Source organism: Macaca thibetana, chromosome 2 (genome assembly GCF_024542745.1).
Source record: "Macaca thibetana thibetana isolate TM-01 chromosome 2, ASM2454274v1, whole genome shotgun sequence".
Lineage (NCBI taxonomy): Eukaryota > Metazoa > Chordata > Mammalia > Primates > Cercopithecidae > Macaca > Macaca thibetana.
In genome coordinates, this window is record NC_065579.1 from 126,024,728 (window position 1) to 126,045,070 (window position 20,343).

Here is a 20,343-nt window from a genome sequence, read left to right on the forward strand (position 1 = left end):
TCTAGAAGCAGTGGTGTATAGTTTTCTGATATAAAATATGACTGAAGAAAGCATAAAAAGATATCTCAGTAGAAGTAGACAAATTATGGCAGATGATTGGGTACTTAACTATGGCTTTTTACGTCATTGTATCATTTAAGTCTCATGACAGCATGATAAAATTACCATCACAATTATTCCCATCTTACAGATGAGTAAAATGAGATTCAGACAGGTTATATAACTTGTCCAAGCCAGAAAGTGTCACATATGAGATATCAACCAAGGCACTGTGACTACCCTAATCAGATAACTGATAGAGCTGAGGGACAGAATCCAGTAACACTTAAGTAAAAGCCGGCCACATCTGAGGGCTAAGTGCCAAGCATCACTAAGAACTATATACCTATCTTATCTAACTTTCACTCAACCTTAGGGAGTAGGCACTAATATTACCTCAGTTTTACAGATGAGAAACCGAGGGAGCACAGACAGCTGAGAGAGAAAGGACTTTCCTGATCCTTAAGGCAGTGTTTATCAGCCATTTTTTCACTGTTGCTCCCTTAGGCCCTAAAAGAGCCCTTTATCCTAATCACCTATGACAAAATTTTAATATCACAGAGATACCATATATGTTTATGGACTGCACGGACATCTATGCTTTGCACATAAAAAGAGCGAGATTTGTTCACTGATGTACTTCCTCTGCAAGAATCAACTTTGGCCCCCGCTGAGAATGTGCAGCCTACAGAATCCTTACAGGAAAGTGGTTCATTTATTAACTTCTAATTCATTCTTTTTTTTTTTTTTTTTTTGAGAGTGTGTACATGTAAGAGACAGAGTCTCACTCTGTCACCCAGGCTGGAGGGCAGTACAATCTCAGCTCACTGCAACCTCCACCTCCCGGGTTAAAGCGATTCTCCTGTCTCGGCCTCCCCAGTAGCTGGGACTACGGGCGTGTGTCACCACTCCAGGCTAATTTTTGTATTTTTAGTAGAGACAGGGTTTCACCATGTTGCTCAGGCTGGTCTTGAACTCCTGAACTCAAGTGATCCGCCCGCCTCGGCCTCCCAAAGTGTGGGGATTACAGGCGTAAGCCACCATGCTCAGCCTCATTCATTCATTCAATTCTTCAATATTCATTGAGTGCAAAGGACCAGACACAATAATATGGTACTGCATGATTCCATTCACATAAAGTTCAATAACAGAATGAATGTAATGTGGTAGAAATGAGAACAGTGGTTGCTTTGGGGGATGGAGGCTGGAAAGGGCACAAAGAGACTTTCTGGTGTATGGGAAAGATTTTTTTTGTCTTGATCTGCATGATGGTTGTACATACGTACCCTTGTCAAAAGTTATACTTAAGAAATCTACATTTACTGTATACAAATTATATCCCAATAAAGTAGTTTTAAAGAAAGTATTTCCTAGTATGTGCCTGCCCGGGTGCTTTAAATTGCTCCCTGAAGACCCTAAAATGCTGTGGATTCAAGGGCTCTACCAAATACTCTGGGTTATCTCGCAGGGTCAGGAAAACCAAGCCAATCCCCTCATCTGACTAGTGTCAGCCCTGGAATCTCTTACATAGCCCTGATGATCTAATGTCATGTGGATTGGGAAAAGTCTAATGAGACTCTGAGAGCCTTTACATGAGGACAGGCCTTCAAATCAAGCGCTCTGAGGATTATAAAATAGCTGCTGGGAAAAGGTCACAGAAGTCCCTAAATCCACAGAAGAGGAGACGTGCAGGGAGGCCTCCCAGATTCTGAACACGTTGATGTCTCTGGACAGTGGTCCTCGCGCTGCCTTGCGGTGCCGTCTGTACTTGGCACTGCACAGCAGCACTGCTGCTCTGCTTCCCACATGTTTATGTCACTTCCCCAACTACACCAGAAATGGCCCACAGTCAGGACAGTGTCTTCACACCCGGCTCACTGCCCTTGGTAGCCACACACAGCACCTTACAATCAGATTTCTGGGACTTCGTAATTATGCATGCCAACTTTTTTGAACCAGTTTGAACCAGATACTGGGACCACAGCCTGAAAAAAAATGGATCTCTGTGCTACTTCTGCATGTAAGAGGCTGCCTAAGAGACACAATTTAGATGCTGATCTATTGGAATTTCTAAGACATTAAAAGATTTAGGGATACAACAGGAAAGCTATTTAAAATCTGTCCCTTCTAGAAAATTCATGGACATACGGTCAATGCAACTCTGAAGCAGCCTCAAAAGCCTTATTTACCTGCACCAACCCATTAAACTAGAAGATAGGAGAAACTGGATAGAATCTGCTATTGAAGAAAATAGAAATGGGATCAATTAAATCAATCAGGTTTTTTCTTTTTTGAGACAAGGTCTTGCTCTGTTGCCCAGGCTGGAGTGCAGTGGTGTGAATATAGCTCACTGCAGTGTTGAAATTCTGGGCTCAAGTGATCACTGTGCCTCAGCCTCCCAAGCAGCTGGGACCACAGGTGTGTGCCACCATGCCCAGTTAATTCTGAAGGAAATTATTTGTAGAGATGGGGGTCTATGTTGCCCAGGCTGCTCTGGAACTCCTAGGCTCAAGCAATCCTCCCACCTCAGCCTCCCAAACTCCTGGGATTTCAGGCGTGAGCCACTGTGCCTGGCCAGTTGTGTTTTTTCAGTTGTGTTTTTCCAACTCCACCATCAGAGTTAGATAGAGAAAGAACTAATAGAACTAAGAGCTTGCACTCATTGAGAATCTGCTACGTATTAGGTATTCCACTAAGCATGGCATAAACATAATCTTATTCAATCTTCACAGTAACCCATGGAGGTAGGTGCTACCATTAGACCAATTTTACAGAGATGAAAGGGGTTGATCCATGCCTAATTTAGGATGATGGAACTGTGAAGTGAAGTAGGAAACCAAGCAGAGACTCTCCATCTTCATGTTCCACACTATCCTGCTCTCCCTATGTGACCTCTAAACCTTTAATAGCCCTGCAGGGAAGGCGCCACTGCCTCTCACTGATGGGGAACAGAGGCACAGCAAGGCAGTGGCAGAACTGGAGTTTGAACAGGAACACAGATAAAGATCTTAAAAACCTTTCCTCTTAACCACACTGCAGTCTGCCTTTTGTGTGGGTCTATGAAAGGTTTAGGTAGTAAAGGTTCAGCAGGTGGCCAAGAGAAGAGCAGGCCACCTGACTGTGTGCTCAGCTGGCCCTGGGGTGGACTTGGTCAAGGGCAGTTGTGCCAACCTGGACCCGAGAGTCAACTCCAGAGCAGAATCCTGGACAGGGGCTGCCAGCACAGCAACAGATTTCAAGGTGGGTGATTAGGTGTCCGATGTGTGCCGTGTTAATCCAGTTAGTCCCTCTCTTGCTCTTACCTGTACTGTCTGTACTGTGTAGATTTTCTTCAGATTTGATGCGCACTCAGCTGCTGTGGCACCAGGGAGGGATCTAGGCAAGCAGGAGCAGGACAAAGACAAAACAAGCAGTCAGTGCTCACAAAACAGCCCACAGTAGAATCTTTCAGGTCTTCCTAAAAATCAGGTCTCAAACCACAGGACTGGACATTTTGGGGATGCTAGTTAGAATTTAAAATGTGAAATCCCTACTTTGTGAAGTCATGTGTTTGCTTCTCCTAAAAATCAGCAGATTTATTCTTGGAAATTTAATAGAAAAAAAGGATAAGTATGTATTAATAAGAAAGGGAATGGACATCTTAAAATCACATTTTAAAACATACCAAAATAACCTACTGATAACCAAGCATTTTCTCCAGGACTTTAGAAGAGAAACTGTATATTGTACAGATGACAATGAAAATGCAGTGTCCTGGCCTGGTGATATGTTTGAAAACTTGTTAGTAACTGGGTGGTATGCAAGCACTCTTGAGAAACAGAGTGACCATTTGCCTACTTTAAGAAAAGTCAACTCTGGTTTCATATGAATTTGCATGTTACCAAAACACTTGCCTTTAGAAAATACTTTCAGTTCTTTTCTCTGGCTGATTTAATTAGCTCAGGGGAACTTTATGGTCAGACTGCATTAATCTTTAGTTTGCTGTATGTTCCACTAGATGGCAACATACTACAGGTTTAGTCACCAGAAACACTGCAATTTAACTGGTTTTATCAAGCACCGTTGCCTGGGATGGTAAAATGACCGGTCCCATCAAACCTTAGGAGTTCAAGACTCTCAATTCTTGCCACCTTTTCTTTCTCTCTACATTGAATTAGCAGTTCAGGCTAAAAAATGTTGGGGTACAATTATATCAGCCTAAGATTATGTTTCATCACACAAATAATGCATGAAAGCCCACATATGGTTGTTGGTGAGAAGTAAGAAGCTTGCTGAGAGGATAAAGTACCTCAAAATCACAGCTGACCCACTGGGATCTGGAATCTATAAAAGCAATGCTCTTTACCAGACATTGACCCCAGAGACACTGTCCCCAAGGACCCTCAGTATGTTGTACTTCCTGGACAGTTGCTAAACCGCTGCACACTAGAGACAAAACTCACATGTGCTCAGAGGTGGAGGCAAAGCCAAAGGCCCATGCCTGGGTTGGGATAAGCACAGCAAGGACTACAGTCCTTGAACTATGAACCAGTGAATGCTCCCTAAGAGTCGAACCTCAATATCAAAAATGCATTTATGGCCAGCCGCAGTGGCTCATGACTATAATCCAAGTACTTTCGGAGGCTGAGGCAGGTAAATCACTTGAGGACAGGAGTTGAGACCAGCAAGGCCAACATGGTAAAAGTCCACCTCTACTAACAATATTAATACAAAAATTAGCCGGGAGTGGTGATGCTCACCTGCAGTCCCAGCTACTTGGGAGGCTGAGACACGAGAATCGCTTGAACCCAGGAGGTGGAGGTCGCAGTGCACCGAGGTTGGGCCACTGCACTCCAGCCTGGGTGACAGAGTGAGGCTCTGTCTGAAAAAAACAAAAAATGCAATTCTGAATACCGCTTCCTTATCAGAAGGTCACTAAGGACGCACAATCACGGACTAGTTTGGGGGAAAACAAGGGACTTCCACTGGGCAGGTGTGGTCCCATAAAGAAATCTACCGTAAAGCACTGAATTTACAACTCAGTTTGTTGGACATTGTTTTAGAAAAGCAAATCCACATTAAACACCATGACTGCATTTTGTTGTTGTCAGACTTTAAGCCTAAAATAACTATGTCTAAGAGTGTGGCAAAGAATGAAGTACTCAATCAATACCTTGCTAATGACCGTTCATGCCTGGGACCCTGATGAAATACATCAGTCCACATGGATTGACTGGGCTGTAGTTACTGAAGTATCAACTTGGATAGATATTAAGTTGGCTATTTAACATAGATTTTATGTCTTTTTCAGCTTTATTTTTTAAATGAGGGGAAAAAATTTTTAAACTCTTAACTTTTTCTGAATAGACTGTTAGCATGAAAAATCTATCATTTTAACATTAAAATACAACTTTTCTTCCTTTAACTGACTGCTCTGCTACATATGCTCAGTAAACACATTCCTGGATCCCCCAAAGCACACAGGAGAGTATACACAAGGCTTCTTCCCTCTGTGTGTGTTGGGGGGTGGGATTCTAGCGCCCAAAGGGAGGAAATATACTTTGTATTTTTTTTTTCATTCAAAAAACTGTATATTCAAAAAAAAATTTTTTTAACTAATTTTTAAAGTTCACTTCAATTTGAAACGGTTTAGAATGAGTATAATTTGAATGTTGCTTCATATAGTATGATGTCAATTTTAACCAAATAAAATGTGAGGATAATACCATTTAACCTAGACAAAAAAATAAAAATCACTGATGAAAATTTACTATATATGGTTCTTTTTAAATGCCTCTGTCTCCACAGTCTGGTCTTTTACTCGTATTCCAGTGCAGGAGATAATTGTAGCAAGTTACATAGGTCCCCTCAGTTTCATTATCCAGGTTTTTTGAAGAAATCATGTTTCCAGAGGCCCTAAAAGGACTCTAGAATAAAATAACAACTAGGAAGTGCTTATTAGTGTAACACAACAGTGTCAATGACTAACATGTAAGTGCCGAATTTTTGCTAGTGTGCTGAGCCTCTGACCTCCGTTGAAGCACTGAATCCCTGCAATCCTATTTATGAAGCTGTCGATATTATTCATCACCATTACAGGTGAGCAGGCTGGTGCTTAGAGAGGTTTGGGAACTTGTCCGTGGCCACTAACATGTGATTTGAAGACAGGTGCCCCATCTGTGATTTCCTGCTCTTCACCCATCACTGCTGAGCTGCCCATTCAAGCCATATATACACTTGCCTTTTTAAATGGAGTTTTACAGTTGACTCTTTTGGTATGTTTTCATCAAGGCCATCATTTTTGCTGAATCCCTTTTTTTTTTTTTTGTTTATGGGACAAGGTCTCACTCTGTTGCCCAAGCTGGAGTGCAGTGGCACAATCATAGTTCACTGCATTCTTGACCTCCTGGGCTCAAGCGATCCTTCTGCCTCAGCCTCTCAAGTAGCTGGGACTACAGGTGCATGTCACCTGTGGTCAGCTAATTTTTGTATTTTTTTTGTAGAGGGAGGGTCTCACTATGTTGCCCAGGCTGGTCTCAAACTCTTGGCCTTAAGTGATCCCACTGCTTTAGCCTCCCAAAGTACTGGGATTACAGGAGTGACCCATCACCTCTAGGCCTGAACACCATTTTTAATACAAGATTGTATCCAGGTAATATTCTGAGAAGAAACAATATTAAAATAGTCTTTCCAATGGAGCAGGGTAGGGAAGATCTTCACAAAAACCAAAAGGATTATACTCAACAAAAGCTCTATTTTAACAGACTAACACCTGATGATACTGATGTACTGGGATTTGAAAGGAGATATGGGCTGGGCGCAGTGGTTCATGCCTGTAATCCCCGCACTCTGGGAGGTTGAGGCAGTTGGATCACTTGAGGTCAGGAATTTGAGATCAGCTTGGCCAACACGATGAAACGCCATCTCTACCAAAAATACAAAAAATAGCTGGACGTGGTGGTGCACGCCTGTAATCCCAGCTACTCAGGAGTCTGAGGCAGGAGAATCATTTGAACCTGGGAGGTGGAGGTTGCAGTGAGCCAAGATTGTGCCACTGAACTCCAGCCTTGGCAACAAGAGCAAAACTCCATCTCAAAAAAAAAAAAAGAAAGGAGATATATTAGGCTCCAAAGAAACTCAGTTTCCTAATTTCTTCATGGGGGAGGGTGATTCTGTGATCTTAAAGATTCTTTCCAGCTGCTGGGCACCTTTCTGAATATTCAGGCTTCAAAGTAATAAAACAGTATTGTCGAAAGTACTAATGGGAGTAAGTACTTGGCTGGCCAGCAGAAGGCAAGGCGTCCTTTTGTGAGTCAAATGTGATTCCAACAGTCACCGAAAAACACCAATGTGCCTAAACCTCATGCCTGAACTTCATACTTGTTTAACAAGCAAAATTGGGCCATATCCACAGAATCAATTTCAGAAGAGCAAATAACCCGAGATTTTTAAACGATCTGCCCTGTAAACAGGTCAGTCTGTACTGGACTTGCTGATTCAAAATTGAACTGCAGCTGTATCATCTACGGTTACTGTTTCTTTTTTTTTTTTTTTTTTTTTTTTTTTTTTGAGATGGAGTCTCGCTCTGTCGCCCAGGCTGGAGTCCAGTGGCACTCGGCTCACTGCAAGCTCCGCCTCCCGGGTTCATGCCATTCTCCTGCCTCAGTCTCCTGAGTAGCTGGGACTACAGGCTCCCGCCACTACGCCTGGCTATTTTTTTTTTGTATTTTTAGTAGAGACGGGGTTTCACCATATCGACCAGGATGGTCTCAGTCTCCTGACCTCCTGATCCACCCGTTTCAGCCTCCCAAAGTGCTAGGATTACAGGCGTGAGCCACTGCACCAGGCCTACGGTTATTGTTTCTTAAAGTAGCAGTGCAAGCTGTTCATGGCAACGCTGCAGCCTGGGCAGCCAGCAGCCACACCTCTCTTCCCTGTCACCTGAGTAGACACTTGTAGCAGCTGAAGGTAAATGTTTGTAATGGATGTCAAGGAAGGAAACATTTTTACTGGTATCACATATACAGTATATTCTCATAGATTTAAAAATCTTTTTCTTTCATTCATGTTATAAACCTTCCCTTCCCAATAGACTCCTGGTCCAAACCCTGTCTCCACAGACTAGGGGTGCTCATCTGAGGGGGATGTTGCACCCCAGAAGAGATTTGGCAATATCTGAAGACATTTTTGGTTGTCACAACTGAGGATGTGCTACTGGCATGTGGTGGGTAGAAGCCAATGCTGCTGCTGAACATCCTACAGTGCACGGGACAGCCCTCACAAGAGAGAATCGCCCTGGCCAGAAAGTCCATGGTGCCCACGTAAAGAAACTCTCCTGGCAACGTATAACAAATAGTCTCAGGAGCTTTAACATTTATTTAATCAACAAAAATGTTTTGCACACCTTTTATGGCCGCTGGGGATACAATGGTGAATATTCTAGAAAAAGGCCTTTTCCCATAGAGTTTATGTTTTAGAACCAACACCCCTCCTCTCGGAATTCCCCAGGCTCCCAAAGGCAAAGAAACAATGTTCAAATGTTTTTATTCTCCTGGGAAGGAGGAGGTGGGAAAGAAAGCTGAGAGAGGAATATACATGCTGATAATGACCATTCCTAGTAGAAGATATAGGCAGAGCTGTGGAAAATCACAGAACCCAGGAATCAGGACCCTGGCTCGGAATTTTCTGAATCATACGCCGCCCTCCCATGGTATACAGCTAGAGCTGAGAACACAGCAATGGAACAATAAATGCCCCTTGATGGATCAGGTTAAAGAATTTGAATAGTTCCACCAGGGGTTTCCTGTTTATTTAATAATATTAATGTAATAATGGCTCCCTTTTATTAAGCATGTATTATATGAATGGGTTTTGCAGATATTATCTCTAATTCTTACAGCAATCCTGTCAGGTTGGTTTCATTATCCCCACTTCACAGATTAGGAAACTGAGGCTCAGTAAACTTGTTTTTAAGTAGCAGGACTAGGTTCTTCTCCTGGTCTATCTGGCTCTGAGGCCCATGACCTTCCCCTTAAACTAGGCTGACTCCCAATAATAACTGAGCAGTCATTGTCAGCATAGGTGTCCCATAGCACATCTTATGTCATATCCCTCCTTAGGCCCACCAACTGTTCCTGCCTGTCATTCTCGCCTGCCCACCATACATCTAGCCACACTGCTGGCAAAGCACAGAGGCAGAGGTGCAGGAGAGGGCTAGATGCCACTAGAATCCCTGGCAATAAAAATATCCCCAAATGTAACATAAATAACACAATTCGGAAGAAGTGAAGTGCTTGAAAGCATTTTATCCTTTTTCTTATTCCAGAAATGCTGGGCCGCCAATAACTGAAAGACCACATATCATGCTGTACATGCATACATGATCTCCTTTTATCCTCATTAAAACACCTTAGATAAATAATAGTTGCAACGCCACTTTAAAGCTAAGCAAACTAAGTCTGAAGGTGGTAAGGTAACTTGCCCAAATATACACCATTGGTTAGTGGCAGATCTGGGACTTGCACCAAAGGTTACCTGACAACCATGCCCTTAGTCATTAGCCTAAACTAAAAAGCTCCTACATGACCAATATTCAGCCTGGCACCCTCATAAACACACTGCACCAAGCATGGCCCCCGCTGTCTGCAGCTTACAATCCTCCATTCAGACTTCCCAAATATGCCTTCCCCATTAAACTCCACTTTTAAAGATATAATTGCTGCAGCCTAAGCTCATTAAGAAAGTTCATGGGGACAGATGCCTCTGTAAATACCTAAGGAAATTATCTTAATCATTACCTGGCTATCTTTTATCAGGCCATAGCACCACTTGCAATCCATATGTATATCCAGAGATGCTTCTTAAAAAGCAAAGAAGCTAAAAAGGTTTCTTCGAACCCTGCCTGCATCTTTGCCACTCAAAGTGCAACCAGGCAATGGGTAGCATCACCTGGGAGCTTATTAGAGTGGCAGTCTTCAGGTCCCCATGAAACCTGCTATATCCTAGGTGATCTGTATGTACATTAGAGTTTGAGACATGCTGGCCTATGTCATCTAAATCAAGTTACCATAAGAAATGCTAACTTGGAAAGTAAAATCTAAAGAACTACAGCATCACAAGACAAATGTAAAATCACTATTGTCACAAACGCATTTGTCATCACCCAAAGACATCAAGAAGAAGTTATCCTTAAATGTGAAGGACAGTTCTGTAAAAGCACTTAAATACGGGTTTTCAGGCAAGGGCTCTCTTCTTTTCTCAGCAAATTCTGAAGCAGGGAGTCCTTGGCTTAATCATCTCCCATGAAACTGGCTCTTGGTTTCCTTATTTGTAAAATTAAGACGTAGAGCCAGATAACCTCTTAAGTCCTGTCCAGCTCCCATATTTTAGGATATGAGAGAATTGTGTCCCATCTGTATTCACATTCACAAGAAAGCAGAGTGCAGTGGGGTTAGGAACACCAGGGCTTGGAGTCATACAGCCCTAATTCAAATCCTGTTTCTGTTCTATATTGCTGTGTGACCTCAGGCAAGTTACTTCTCTGGGCCTCATTTTTCTCACCTGTAAAATGTTGCTGATATATCCTACTTCAATAATGTGAACATTTTGTGGATAATTATGTACAGTATCCAGTCCAGTGCTTAACACAAATGAGTAAATTGTAGTTCATATTAACAAGTTAAAGTGGGAAAAAATGTCTGAAACAGTATGTGGTACAGTATATCCAATTACTGGATACACATGCCCAATACACAGGCACACAACAAATGTTTGCTGAAAAAACCAATGATGACCATATTTCATCTCACGTGAGAGATAATTTCGTTTCAGCCAAGAGAACCCACCTTAAAGGGGAAGACTTTAAAGGCAGAGCTATAACTTCTAAATGCTAGTCTTCCTGTTGGATTTACAATATCGGGCTCAGCTGTCAGAGGGAAAATTTGCACAGCCCAGTTACATGATTAAGTATGCCCCTCGTATGCCATTCACTCCATTAAAGATGATTTCATTTTAATCACTTTTAGATAGATCTGTGGCTTGTGGCTACACCAGCTTCCTGTCTGATCAAGAGTCGCATACAAAAATGGCCCAAGCCCTATTACTGATAGTTAATAATGCATTTACTGAAAATATCTACATCATTTAAAGGTTTTATTTCTCTACGTTTATTTGATTTTGATTTCTCCCTGCTTTCCTATCGTCATTCCTAGTCTATCTTACAGCTCTCTGACAGTAGCAACTGGGGCTCTTTTCTTGAGATATATTAATCCTTTAGTACACAGAGGATGGTTGGAGAAGTACAACAGTGTTAGAGTTTACAACAAAATTCAGAAAGACCAAGCTGTGAACCATTCCCATGACAGATCACTAAATGGTTGCCACGTGCCCTGGGTTTGGAAGTAAGTTAATGGTCTCTGTAATATTAAAAGCAGAAATGTTTTTGAGCAGCTAGTGCCAGGTAAGGACCAGAAATTTTTCTGAGTGTCGATGTGAAAGGTCCTCACACCTTTCTGCAAGAAGCAACCACTGACCTGAGGTGAAAATGCTGGAAGTACTCTTACGTCAGCGCCTTGCCCTGCCAGATTTCTCAGAGGACCTTTACTCCTCACAAAAAATAAAATCTTGGGCCATTTAGAGCCTACAGGTTCAGGAGGGCAAGAGTGGGAAAAAGACAAGAAGAGTTCAGATGCCAGCCACTCTCCACCTGTCAGTCATGGCCCTTCCATCCAGTCTCCTCCCCAACCTAGTTCCAGGAGGCAACTCAATGAATAAGGATGACTTTGGGGTCCCTTTTGTCAAGCTAGGCCCTACCTTCCCATATCATTTGTTATTATGGACCACACCATTGAAATGTATTTTGAAGTACTGCACCCTTTGGTCCCTCTAGAACTCAACACCTCTCAGAATTCTTCATTGATACTACTGAAACATTCAGCATGTGAGATATCCCTCCTGCGATGACAAGGCCCAAGGTGTAGTCATGTTTGCAATCTTATAACCTGGAAAGGTGACTGGTAAATAATACACTCAATTGATATGATCAATACATAGAGCGGTAACTCTCAAGTTTGGATATCTATATAGCATTTGTTACAAATCTACCTTTCACCACTGAGGTCTGAATAAGTAGGTCTGGGGGAGGGTGGGAAGCCTGTACTGTAACAAGCACAGCCAGGTGATTCTGATGGGTGGATAAGGGAATATACTTTGAGAAACACAGACTTGGTGGAGCTAAACCATGATCGGGTGGAGTTGGTGCCAGTTGTATATGATGGTTCACCTTTCTAATGAGAAAAAAAAAAAAAATTCTGCAAATACTCACTCAGCACCTACTGTGTACCAGGCACCATAATGTGCACTCCCCAGAGTCACAGACATGAGGCAGTTAGATCCATCCAAGGAAAGGGCCAGTAGTCTGATGTGACCAGGAAGAGTGAACAGACTGAGTGGTACTGCAGAGCTGAAGAGTGGTAGGTGATACGGTTAAAGAAGAGGTGGGTTTGGGCAGGGCGCCTCTAATCCCAGCACTTTGGGAGGCTGAGGTGGGATAATTATGTGAGCCCAAGAGTTAGAGACCAGCCTGGGCAACATAGTGAGATCCTGTCTCTACAAAAAATACAAAAATTAGCTGGGTGTAGTGGCACATGCCTGTTGTCCCAGCTACTTGGGAGGCTGAGGTGGAGCGATTGCTTGAGCCCGGGAGATAGAAGCTACAGTGAGCCATACTTGCACCACTGCACTCCAGCCTCGGGAACAGAGAAAGCCTATCTCAAAAAAAAAAAAAAAAAAATATATATATATATATATATATACACACACACACACACACACACACACACATTTTTATATATATACATATTTATATATATTTATACATATATTAATATATTTTAAGAGGTGGGTTCCACTTTTAAAAAGCAATATATGAATGTATACCATAATCTGTAAGTCCAGTTTTCCTTAAAAAAAAAAAGGCAGGGAATCTTTTACTGAAACTAAAGGGGTCTTTTTATATATATATGTATGTATATATGTATGTATTTGTAAAGGCCAGGTCTCACTCTGTCAACTAGGCTGGAGTGTAGTGATGTGACCATAGTTCACCAAATCCTCGAATTCAGGCTCAAGCAAATGCCTAGGCTCAAAGGATCCTCCAGCCTCAGCCTCCCAAGTAGCTGGGACTACAGGTTCTTGCCACCAAGCCTGGCTAAATTTTTTTTAAATAGAGACAAGGTATTGCTTGTCTCTATTGTTGCCTAGGCTGGTCTCAAACTCTGTGTTGCCCAGGCTGGTCTCAAACTCCTGGCCTCAGGAGATCCTCCCTCCTCAGCCTCCTACAGTGCTGCAATTGCACGGATGAACTACCACATCCAGCCTAAAGGGGCCCACTTCTAAAAACAAACCAACCACCACTTCACCACCTCTCACAGCTGCTCTGGTAGAAGTGGTGGTGGAGATCCAGAATCCCTATTGTCTGGATCACATAACCTCACAACAGAGGCCCTCTTAGGTGGTAAGAGACATAAAGTAAAAATCTGCTGCTATGGCAGAGGCACGGGGCGAAGGAGTTTTGGAATAAGACAAGGTGTATGTTTAGAAGGCTAACCATGCCAGCCCAAGTGGGGGATGCCTGGAGAGGGGCAGAGCTTGGGAGCAGGCAGGAAGCTAAGAGCCGGCTAGGAGGTAACTGGAACTAGACACAACCAGAACCTGCAGAGAGAGGGCACGGAGAGGGGAAAATGGCTCACACTTGGAGCAAGTTTTCCCAGGGGAATTAACAGTATGCGATACACAACTGGGTGGAGTAGGGTGCTTGAGAGAAAGAAGATTCAAGGATCAAATGGAAATTCCAATTCTGAAAAACTGAATGGTGGGATGGTTAACCAACACGCGGTCAGCAGAAGAGAAAGAGAATGGAGAGAAATCAGCTCAGTCACTGAAGAATCAGTACTGCATTTAAAGTGCCTGTGGACTTCCTGAGCTTTCAGATATGTGTCCAGAACTCAGAAGAGAGCTGAAGGCTGGAGATGGAGACTTGCAAATGATTAGCAGAGTAATGGAGCCACCACAGGAAGTCACTGCGGGTAGAATTCAACAGCACCCTGTTCATGGTATTCAGTGCAGGCTGACTTGTGCTAGGCTCCAACCCAGGAGCTAAGGATAAGGCATCTAGGACGAAAACTCTACCCTCATGAAGTTTACATTCTAGTGGGAGAAGATAAGCCAATGGTGGTAATGCTATGGAGAAAATAAAACAGGGTCAGGGGCTCGGGGTGTGTGAGTCAGGTCGCTTGTGCCATTTCATAACAGTGGTCAGGGAACATAAGATGGTTTGGCTGTGTCTCCACCCAAAATCTCATCTTGAATTGTGATCTCCATAATCCCCATATATGTCAAGGGCAGGACCAGGTGGAGGTAACTGGATCATAGGGGTGGCTTCCCCCACACTGTTTTCATAATAGTGAGTGAGTCTCATGAGATCTGATGACTTTATAAGCTTCTGGCATATCCCCTGCTTGCACTCACTTGGTCCTGCTGCCCTGTAAAGAAGGTGCCTGCTTCTCCTTTGGCTTCTACTATGATTGTAAGTTTCCTGAGGCCTCCACTGCAATGTGGAACTGAGTCAACTAAACCTCTTTCCTTTATAAGTTACCAAGTCTTGGGTAACTCTTCGTAGCAGTGTGAGAACGGACTAATATGGAAGGTCTGAGAATGTGACATGTGAGCAGAGGCCTGAAGGACAGCAAAGAGCAGGGCAAGCACTGATGGAGGCAAGAGCACTCCATGCAGTAGGGGGTGTCAGTGGCTAAGGTCCCTGCTTGGGATGATGGCGAAAGAGCAAGGGGACTGATGAGCAGAAAGGGCATGGTAGGAGGGAGAGTGACAAGGGAGAAAAGGATCCTGGGTGGGGCAGGAAGAGCTGCAAAGCTTTATGGGTTACTTGTAAGCCCTCTGGCTTTTGCTCTGGGGATGGGGGTGGGAGGTGGTTACAGATGACTCCAAGATTTTTGGGCCGGGCAACTGGAAGGATAGACTTGCTCTTAACTGCTCTTATCTGAGACACAGATAGAAGGAAGCAAGTTTGGGAAGGCAGTTGAGGAGGTAGTTCAGTACACGTTGAGTCTGGTTGTGTATTACACTGGACATCCATGGAGACAAAGGGGAAGGAGCACTGGATCTAAGAGTGTAAGATTTTGGGAGCCACCAAAATTCAGGTGGACGTGAAAGCACTGTGACTGGATGAGACCTCTGGTGTAAATGGAGCAAAGAAGAGGCCTGAGGCCTGAGTCTTGTGGGAAAAAAACTCAGAGGGAAGGGGGTCACCATAAGATCAAAAGGAAGCAGTTAGAGACATATAACCCAGAGTGGCTTCCAAGAATCAAGACAGGATAGTTTTAAATATCCAGAAAAGGGGAGAAAAACTCTTCAGCCTGTACCCCCAATGTAAAATTACCTCCCTCAAATGCTGAAATCCTTAGCCATACAGTCTAATTTTTTAACCAAATAAGGACTTATTGGAGTTAACTATTAAAAATACTAATAACTTTACTGAGTAGTTCTCCAACTCATCCGGTGGGGGGAATGAATTTAGGTTTCTGGCTTCCCAACATGGAATTCAGACAAGCTGCTCCAGAGACTGTTTGTTGGGGTGTGGGAATGGGGAGGGGTTGGTAGCTGGGGAGCATGGTAATGACAGTATTAGTAGTTTACACTTAGGAAGCTCCTTATACCAGCTGGCACCTGTTAGGTGTTGCACATCATGTCTCTCATTTAATCCTCAGAACCACCCCGTGAGATATAGCCTATGACTATCCCATTTTACAACGAAAGTGAGGCTTGGCGCAGCTAGGTGACTTGCTCATCAGCACACAGTAGGCTGGAAGGTAGGACAGGCCAGGAGGTAGGACGCCAAAGGAGAGTTTTAAGTAGCAGGAGGCCTTTGCATGCTATGGAACTCAAAAACGGATGTCATCTTGCCAGGTGGACACTGGCTATGCTGCAGGGAAGGCTGCGTTGGAGGGCTCTCCTGACAACCTCACCAGTCTCTAGAATGTTGCTTACCTGGGGGGAAAAGTTACTAATGAACTTCTAGAACACAATGTGTTCATAACCTCAAGGGAGAGAGGGGCACCTTACATAAAGGTAATGGATTCCCAGAGAAGTAGAAAAAGTTCAATAAAAATTATGAGATGATTGATCGGGCAAAATGAATTCATATGTACAATATTGGAACTCATTATAATTTCTAAATTAACAGCCATTTCTATTAAAGATCTGGACACTGTGGCAATAATGTGTTTCATTTGATGATCGACCTTCAGAGAACAAAAATGTGTAAATCAATAGTAAGATATAGTTTGTGTCTTCATTAAAGTTACTATAATCTTAAGCTACTAGTCTTAAAAGACTGCGTTATCTGTAGTATTGACATTTTAGACGAGTCCTTAAAAGTGTTGTTCCTAAATGTAAACTAATTTTAGACCTGTTAAAAAGAAACTGTCTTGATACTGTTTCCACCAGTCTGCAGTATTCACAATTTAGACCACAGGTCCAGGTTTAACACCTTGAAAACAGATACCAGGTAACAATAGCACAGTTGCAGCACACCTATGAAAACAGACACATGATTTCATTCTGCTAAGGTCTGCCAAAAGCACTCTTGTTATGACAGTATAACGCTCTCTTCACATCCCATAATGAAAGTGAAAATGTTCTGAAAGACTCACTCCATCTCCCCCACCCCCAACTTTTTTGGGTCTCCGGCAAAGAAAATGGCAGCAAGTGACAATTCTTATAGACGGGTGCTATAAGAACCCAAAAGGAAAAAAGAAACGAGATTGTCTTCACCAAAAAAAGATACCACTTTTTAAAAAAAATCTTGCAATCATTTTACGCAAACCCTTTTCAAACCAGGTTTGTGTGTACCAAGCAAACTTCTCAGAACAGTCACACATTTCTTCCTAACACTTAGCCAGAGCAGACACGGTTTCATCAAAATTTCCAAATGCTCTTGGGACAACCTTGAGGTGTCATCATTGGGCACCCACTGCAGGGCAGACACTAAGAAGGGGCTTTGCATTCATTCGTGTATTCATTCATCAACAATTTCTGGTATTCTTACCAGAGACCAGGCACAGTTCTAGGTCCAAAATGTCCAAACACAAAAAGCCACTGCTCTTTTATCCTTAACTGAGGGAAGTGTTGAGGAGCTGGGGAGACAGACGGAAAGTAAACAAATTCATATATAATAGAACCCGGCTGCATTAAGCATTAGGAAGAAAAAGAAGGAAGGACAAGAGAATACAAAACGATGGAGCAAGGTTTCTATCTTAGATACGGTAGTCAGGGGGCCTTTCTGAAAAGATGGCACCTGGGTTGTACCCTGAGAAAGCCATAATTCACCCCCTTCCTGACAAGGTGAGCTGCTGTTCATTACTGAATCTCCACCGCATAGCAGGTGTGTGGCTCCACCGTACGTGTTCAGGAAATACCTGCCCAGTGGATGAGGAATAACTGGAAGAGGAGTCCACGGCAGCAGCGGCCGGACACGGGGTGGGGGCGCCCGACGTGCAGTAATCATTGCACCACCGCACACCTCCCAAGGGATGGGCAACTTTTCCGAGCGCTGTCACAGCTGAGGTCGTGTCCTGAGCTCCCAGGCGCCCCGCGGGGTAAGCAGGACAGCCCTCTCCCTGCAGTGGGGACGCGGCCACCCCCACCCAGCTCGCCCACCCTCTCCCACGGCCCGGCCAGCACGCCGCGTTCCGCTCGGAAGGGAACAAGAGGTAGAAAGTGTTGCCGAAACTTTTCGGGCTGCGCGGTCCTCCCCCGGCCCGGAGGCGAGGCCGCCCAACAGCCGCCCGGCGCGGCCCGAAGCTGGCTTCCGACCCGGCGGGGCGAGTCCCGGGACGCGCAGGCGGACGCGCGGCGGGGCCGGAGTCTGCGCCGCAGCGGAGCGGGGCCGGGGCGAAGGGCCGCGCCGAGACAAAGCGGCGGTGGCAGTAGGACCCGGGTCGGGGCCGTGCGCAGCAAGCCCCGCGCCCCCTCACCTGTCGAGCCAGAAGGTCCAGGGCGAGTGCAGCGGGACCGCGCCCGGCTCGGGGTGCAGCGCCGACAGCTGCTGCAAGCCGAGCGGCGGCTCGGGGGCGGCGGCGGCGGCGGCTGCGCGGGACCCCGGCGGCTCCCGGGCCCCGGCGGGGGGCGCGGCGGCCGGGGGCAGCGCCATTTTCTCCGCCCCGCCTGCCAGGCCGGCGGACGCGCGGACCGCGGGGCGAGCGCGGCTGAGTCACCCTCGGCCCCCGCCCCGCCCCTCCCCGCCCCGCCCCGCGCGCCCCGCCCCGCCCCGCCCCGCCCCGCCCCGGGCCCGCTGCCTGCTGCCAGCCGCTCGCAGCCTTCAGGGCCTGGGAGCCGCGCGTAGGGGCCGTGGGAGGCACCACCGGGCCGGGGCCGCCGAACAAAGACAGGCCCACGAAGGGATGGAGGGCCGATACCGTACAGGCGCGGGACCCGCGTGGGGGACCGACGGCCCGGCCTGGAGTGGGGGCCGGGGACGGACTAGAGGGCCCACGGGGGTGAGAGGGACCTGGGAACGGTCTGCAGGCGGGCTCTGCAGCCATGCAAAAGGGCAGCGGGATGGAGCGGCAGGCTAGGGACAGATGGAGGGATGGATGGGCCAGGGGATGGAGCCCCAGACCCACGTGGTGCAAGGGAAGGAGGGATGGACAGACATACCAGCAGTCAAAAGGATGGAGGGAAGGCTGGCAGATGGCGGGAGGAGGGAAGGAGGGATGGAGGGCAGATGGAAGCACAGTTGGGTGTGACAGATAGATGGAGAGGGGAACCGATGGCCAAATGGATAAAGAGCCTCCAGTGCCCGCGAGTACAGAACAAAGGGCGAGACAGAAGAATGAACAGGAGAACCACTGACTGGGGCATGAGGCTGGAGCAGGTGGGCTTTGCATTCCTTTTAGTGAGAGCATACTTCCGAACTCCGCTGATTTGAAGGGGCCAGAGCCCCCATCCCAACCTCTGGAGCTACCATGTGACCACAGTGAGGGCCTCAAGCCGGCTTAACGTGTGGCTAACTTCAGAGAACATTTCCCAAAATCAGCCGAAGTATCCAGATCTGCCCTAAAGCACCTGCGAGTAGGAAGGAGGAAAGTGGGCAGCTCTGAACACAGCGCTCTGCTTCCTGTACCTCTGAGCACTCAGGAAGTCCCTTAGGCGGTGAGATTCCTGAGCCCAAAGTAGGAGGGACCCTCCTAACACTGCTTCTCCCCAGGTCTCTGTCACTTTCTTTTTCAAAAGAAAAGCAAAGGCATGAGGCATGTGAACACACATGTCGCAACCAACATGGACATCCTCTTTACACTTGAATTTCTAGATAGTTCCTCTCTGGCCTTGAGCAGTGAAGGGCATGGGGTTCCATCTCCTCACTGATTTTCTACCTGGCCTAGCATGTGTTCTGTTCATGCCTTGAGCATTCGCTGGGATGGAAGAGCTACAAAACAAGACGAGTTCAGGGACTTCAGAGCATCATCATAGACTGTCATGAATCCCAGAGTAGATGCCCTCCCTAAAAGGTAATCAAGGTCACATAAAGTGACAATAAAAAAAATAAGACTGCTACTTTGTGACCCCTGCTTTAAATTTAGCTTCTATATAACATACAATGTTGGAAGCAATGACAGATTTTATAAAATCTGTCCAACACTAAAACGGAGGAGAGTGCTTTTGGTTAGATGCATTTATCTTGTTGCTTAATATCTCCTTTCATTTTTCCAAGAAGGGTGGTATATGGCATTGTTTAAACTGCTCTGAGCACTTTACCCTTAATAACTCATTTAATCCTTACAATAAGCCAATGAGGAAGATACTATTAACCCATTTTACAGATGAGGAACAGAGATAAGATTAAGATAACCCCAAGGTCACAGAGCTAGTAAGTGGGAGAGCTGGGATTTGAACATAGGTATTCCCACTCCAGAGTCTAGACTTTCAACTGCCAGACTCTCCTGCCTCTCTACATGGAACACTAACAAGTCCACATAGTAAAAACAAGCTGTGACTGGTAGGTCTCCTTCCCTCCCGAGACTATCAATCTTCATTCCCAGAGGAAACCACTGGCAACAGTTTCCTTCCAGAAAAATGCAAGTATGCACATGCAAGCATATATCTAGATTTATTAAGTTATAAATCTGTATTTTTTTATAACTGAAATAGAAGCATTCAATACCAATACTGCACCTTATTTTACTTAACATTATATCCTTGAAGATTTTTCCATATCAAAACATATAGATCTACTTTATCTTAAGGGCTGCA

The 20,343-nt window shown here is 45.2% G+C and overlaps 1 protein-coding gene across 1 annotated transcript in view; it reads right to left on the reverse strand.

Moving 5' to 3' along the window:
* Positions 1–18,317, reverse strand: part of EIF4E3 (eukaryotic translation initiation factor 4E family member 3) — a 45,737-nt gene extending 27,420 nt beyond the window's left edge. The window contains exons 1-2 of the mRNA XM_050781362.1: positions 18,069–18,317; positions 3,342–3,414 (exon numbers count right to left, since the gene is read on the reverse strand). Coding sequence (XP_050637319.1) covers positions 3,342–3,414; positions 18,069–18,244 — 249 coding nt within the window. The 5' untranslated portion in view covers positions 18,245–18,317. The remainder of the gene's footprint in view (positions 1–3,341; positions 3,415–18,068) is intronic.
* Positions 18,318–20,343: the final 2,026 nt, after the last annotated feature.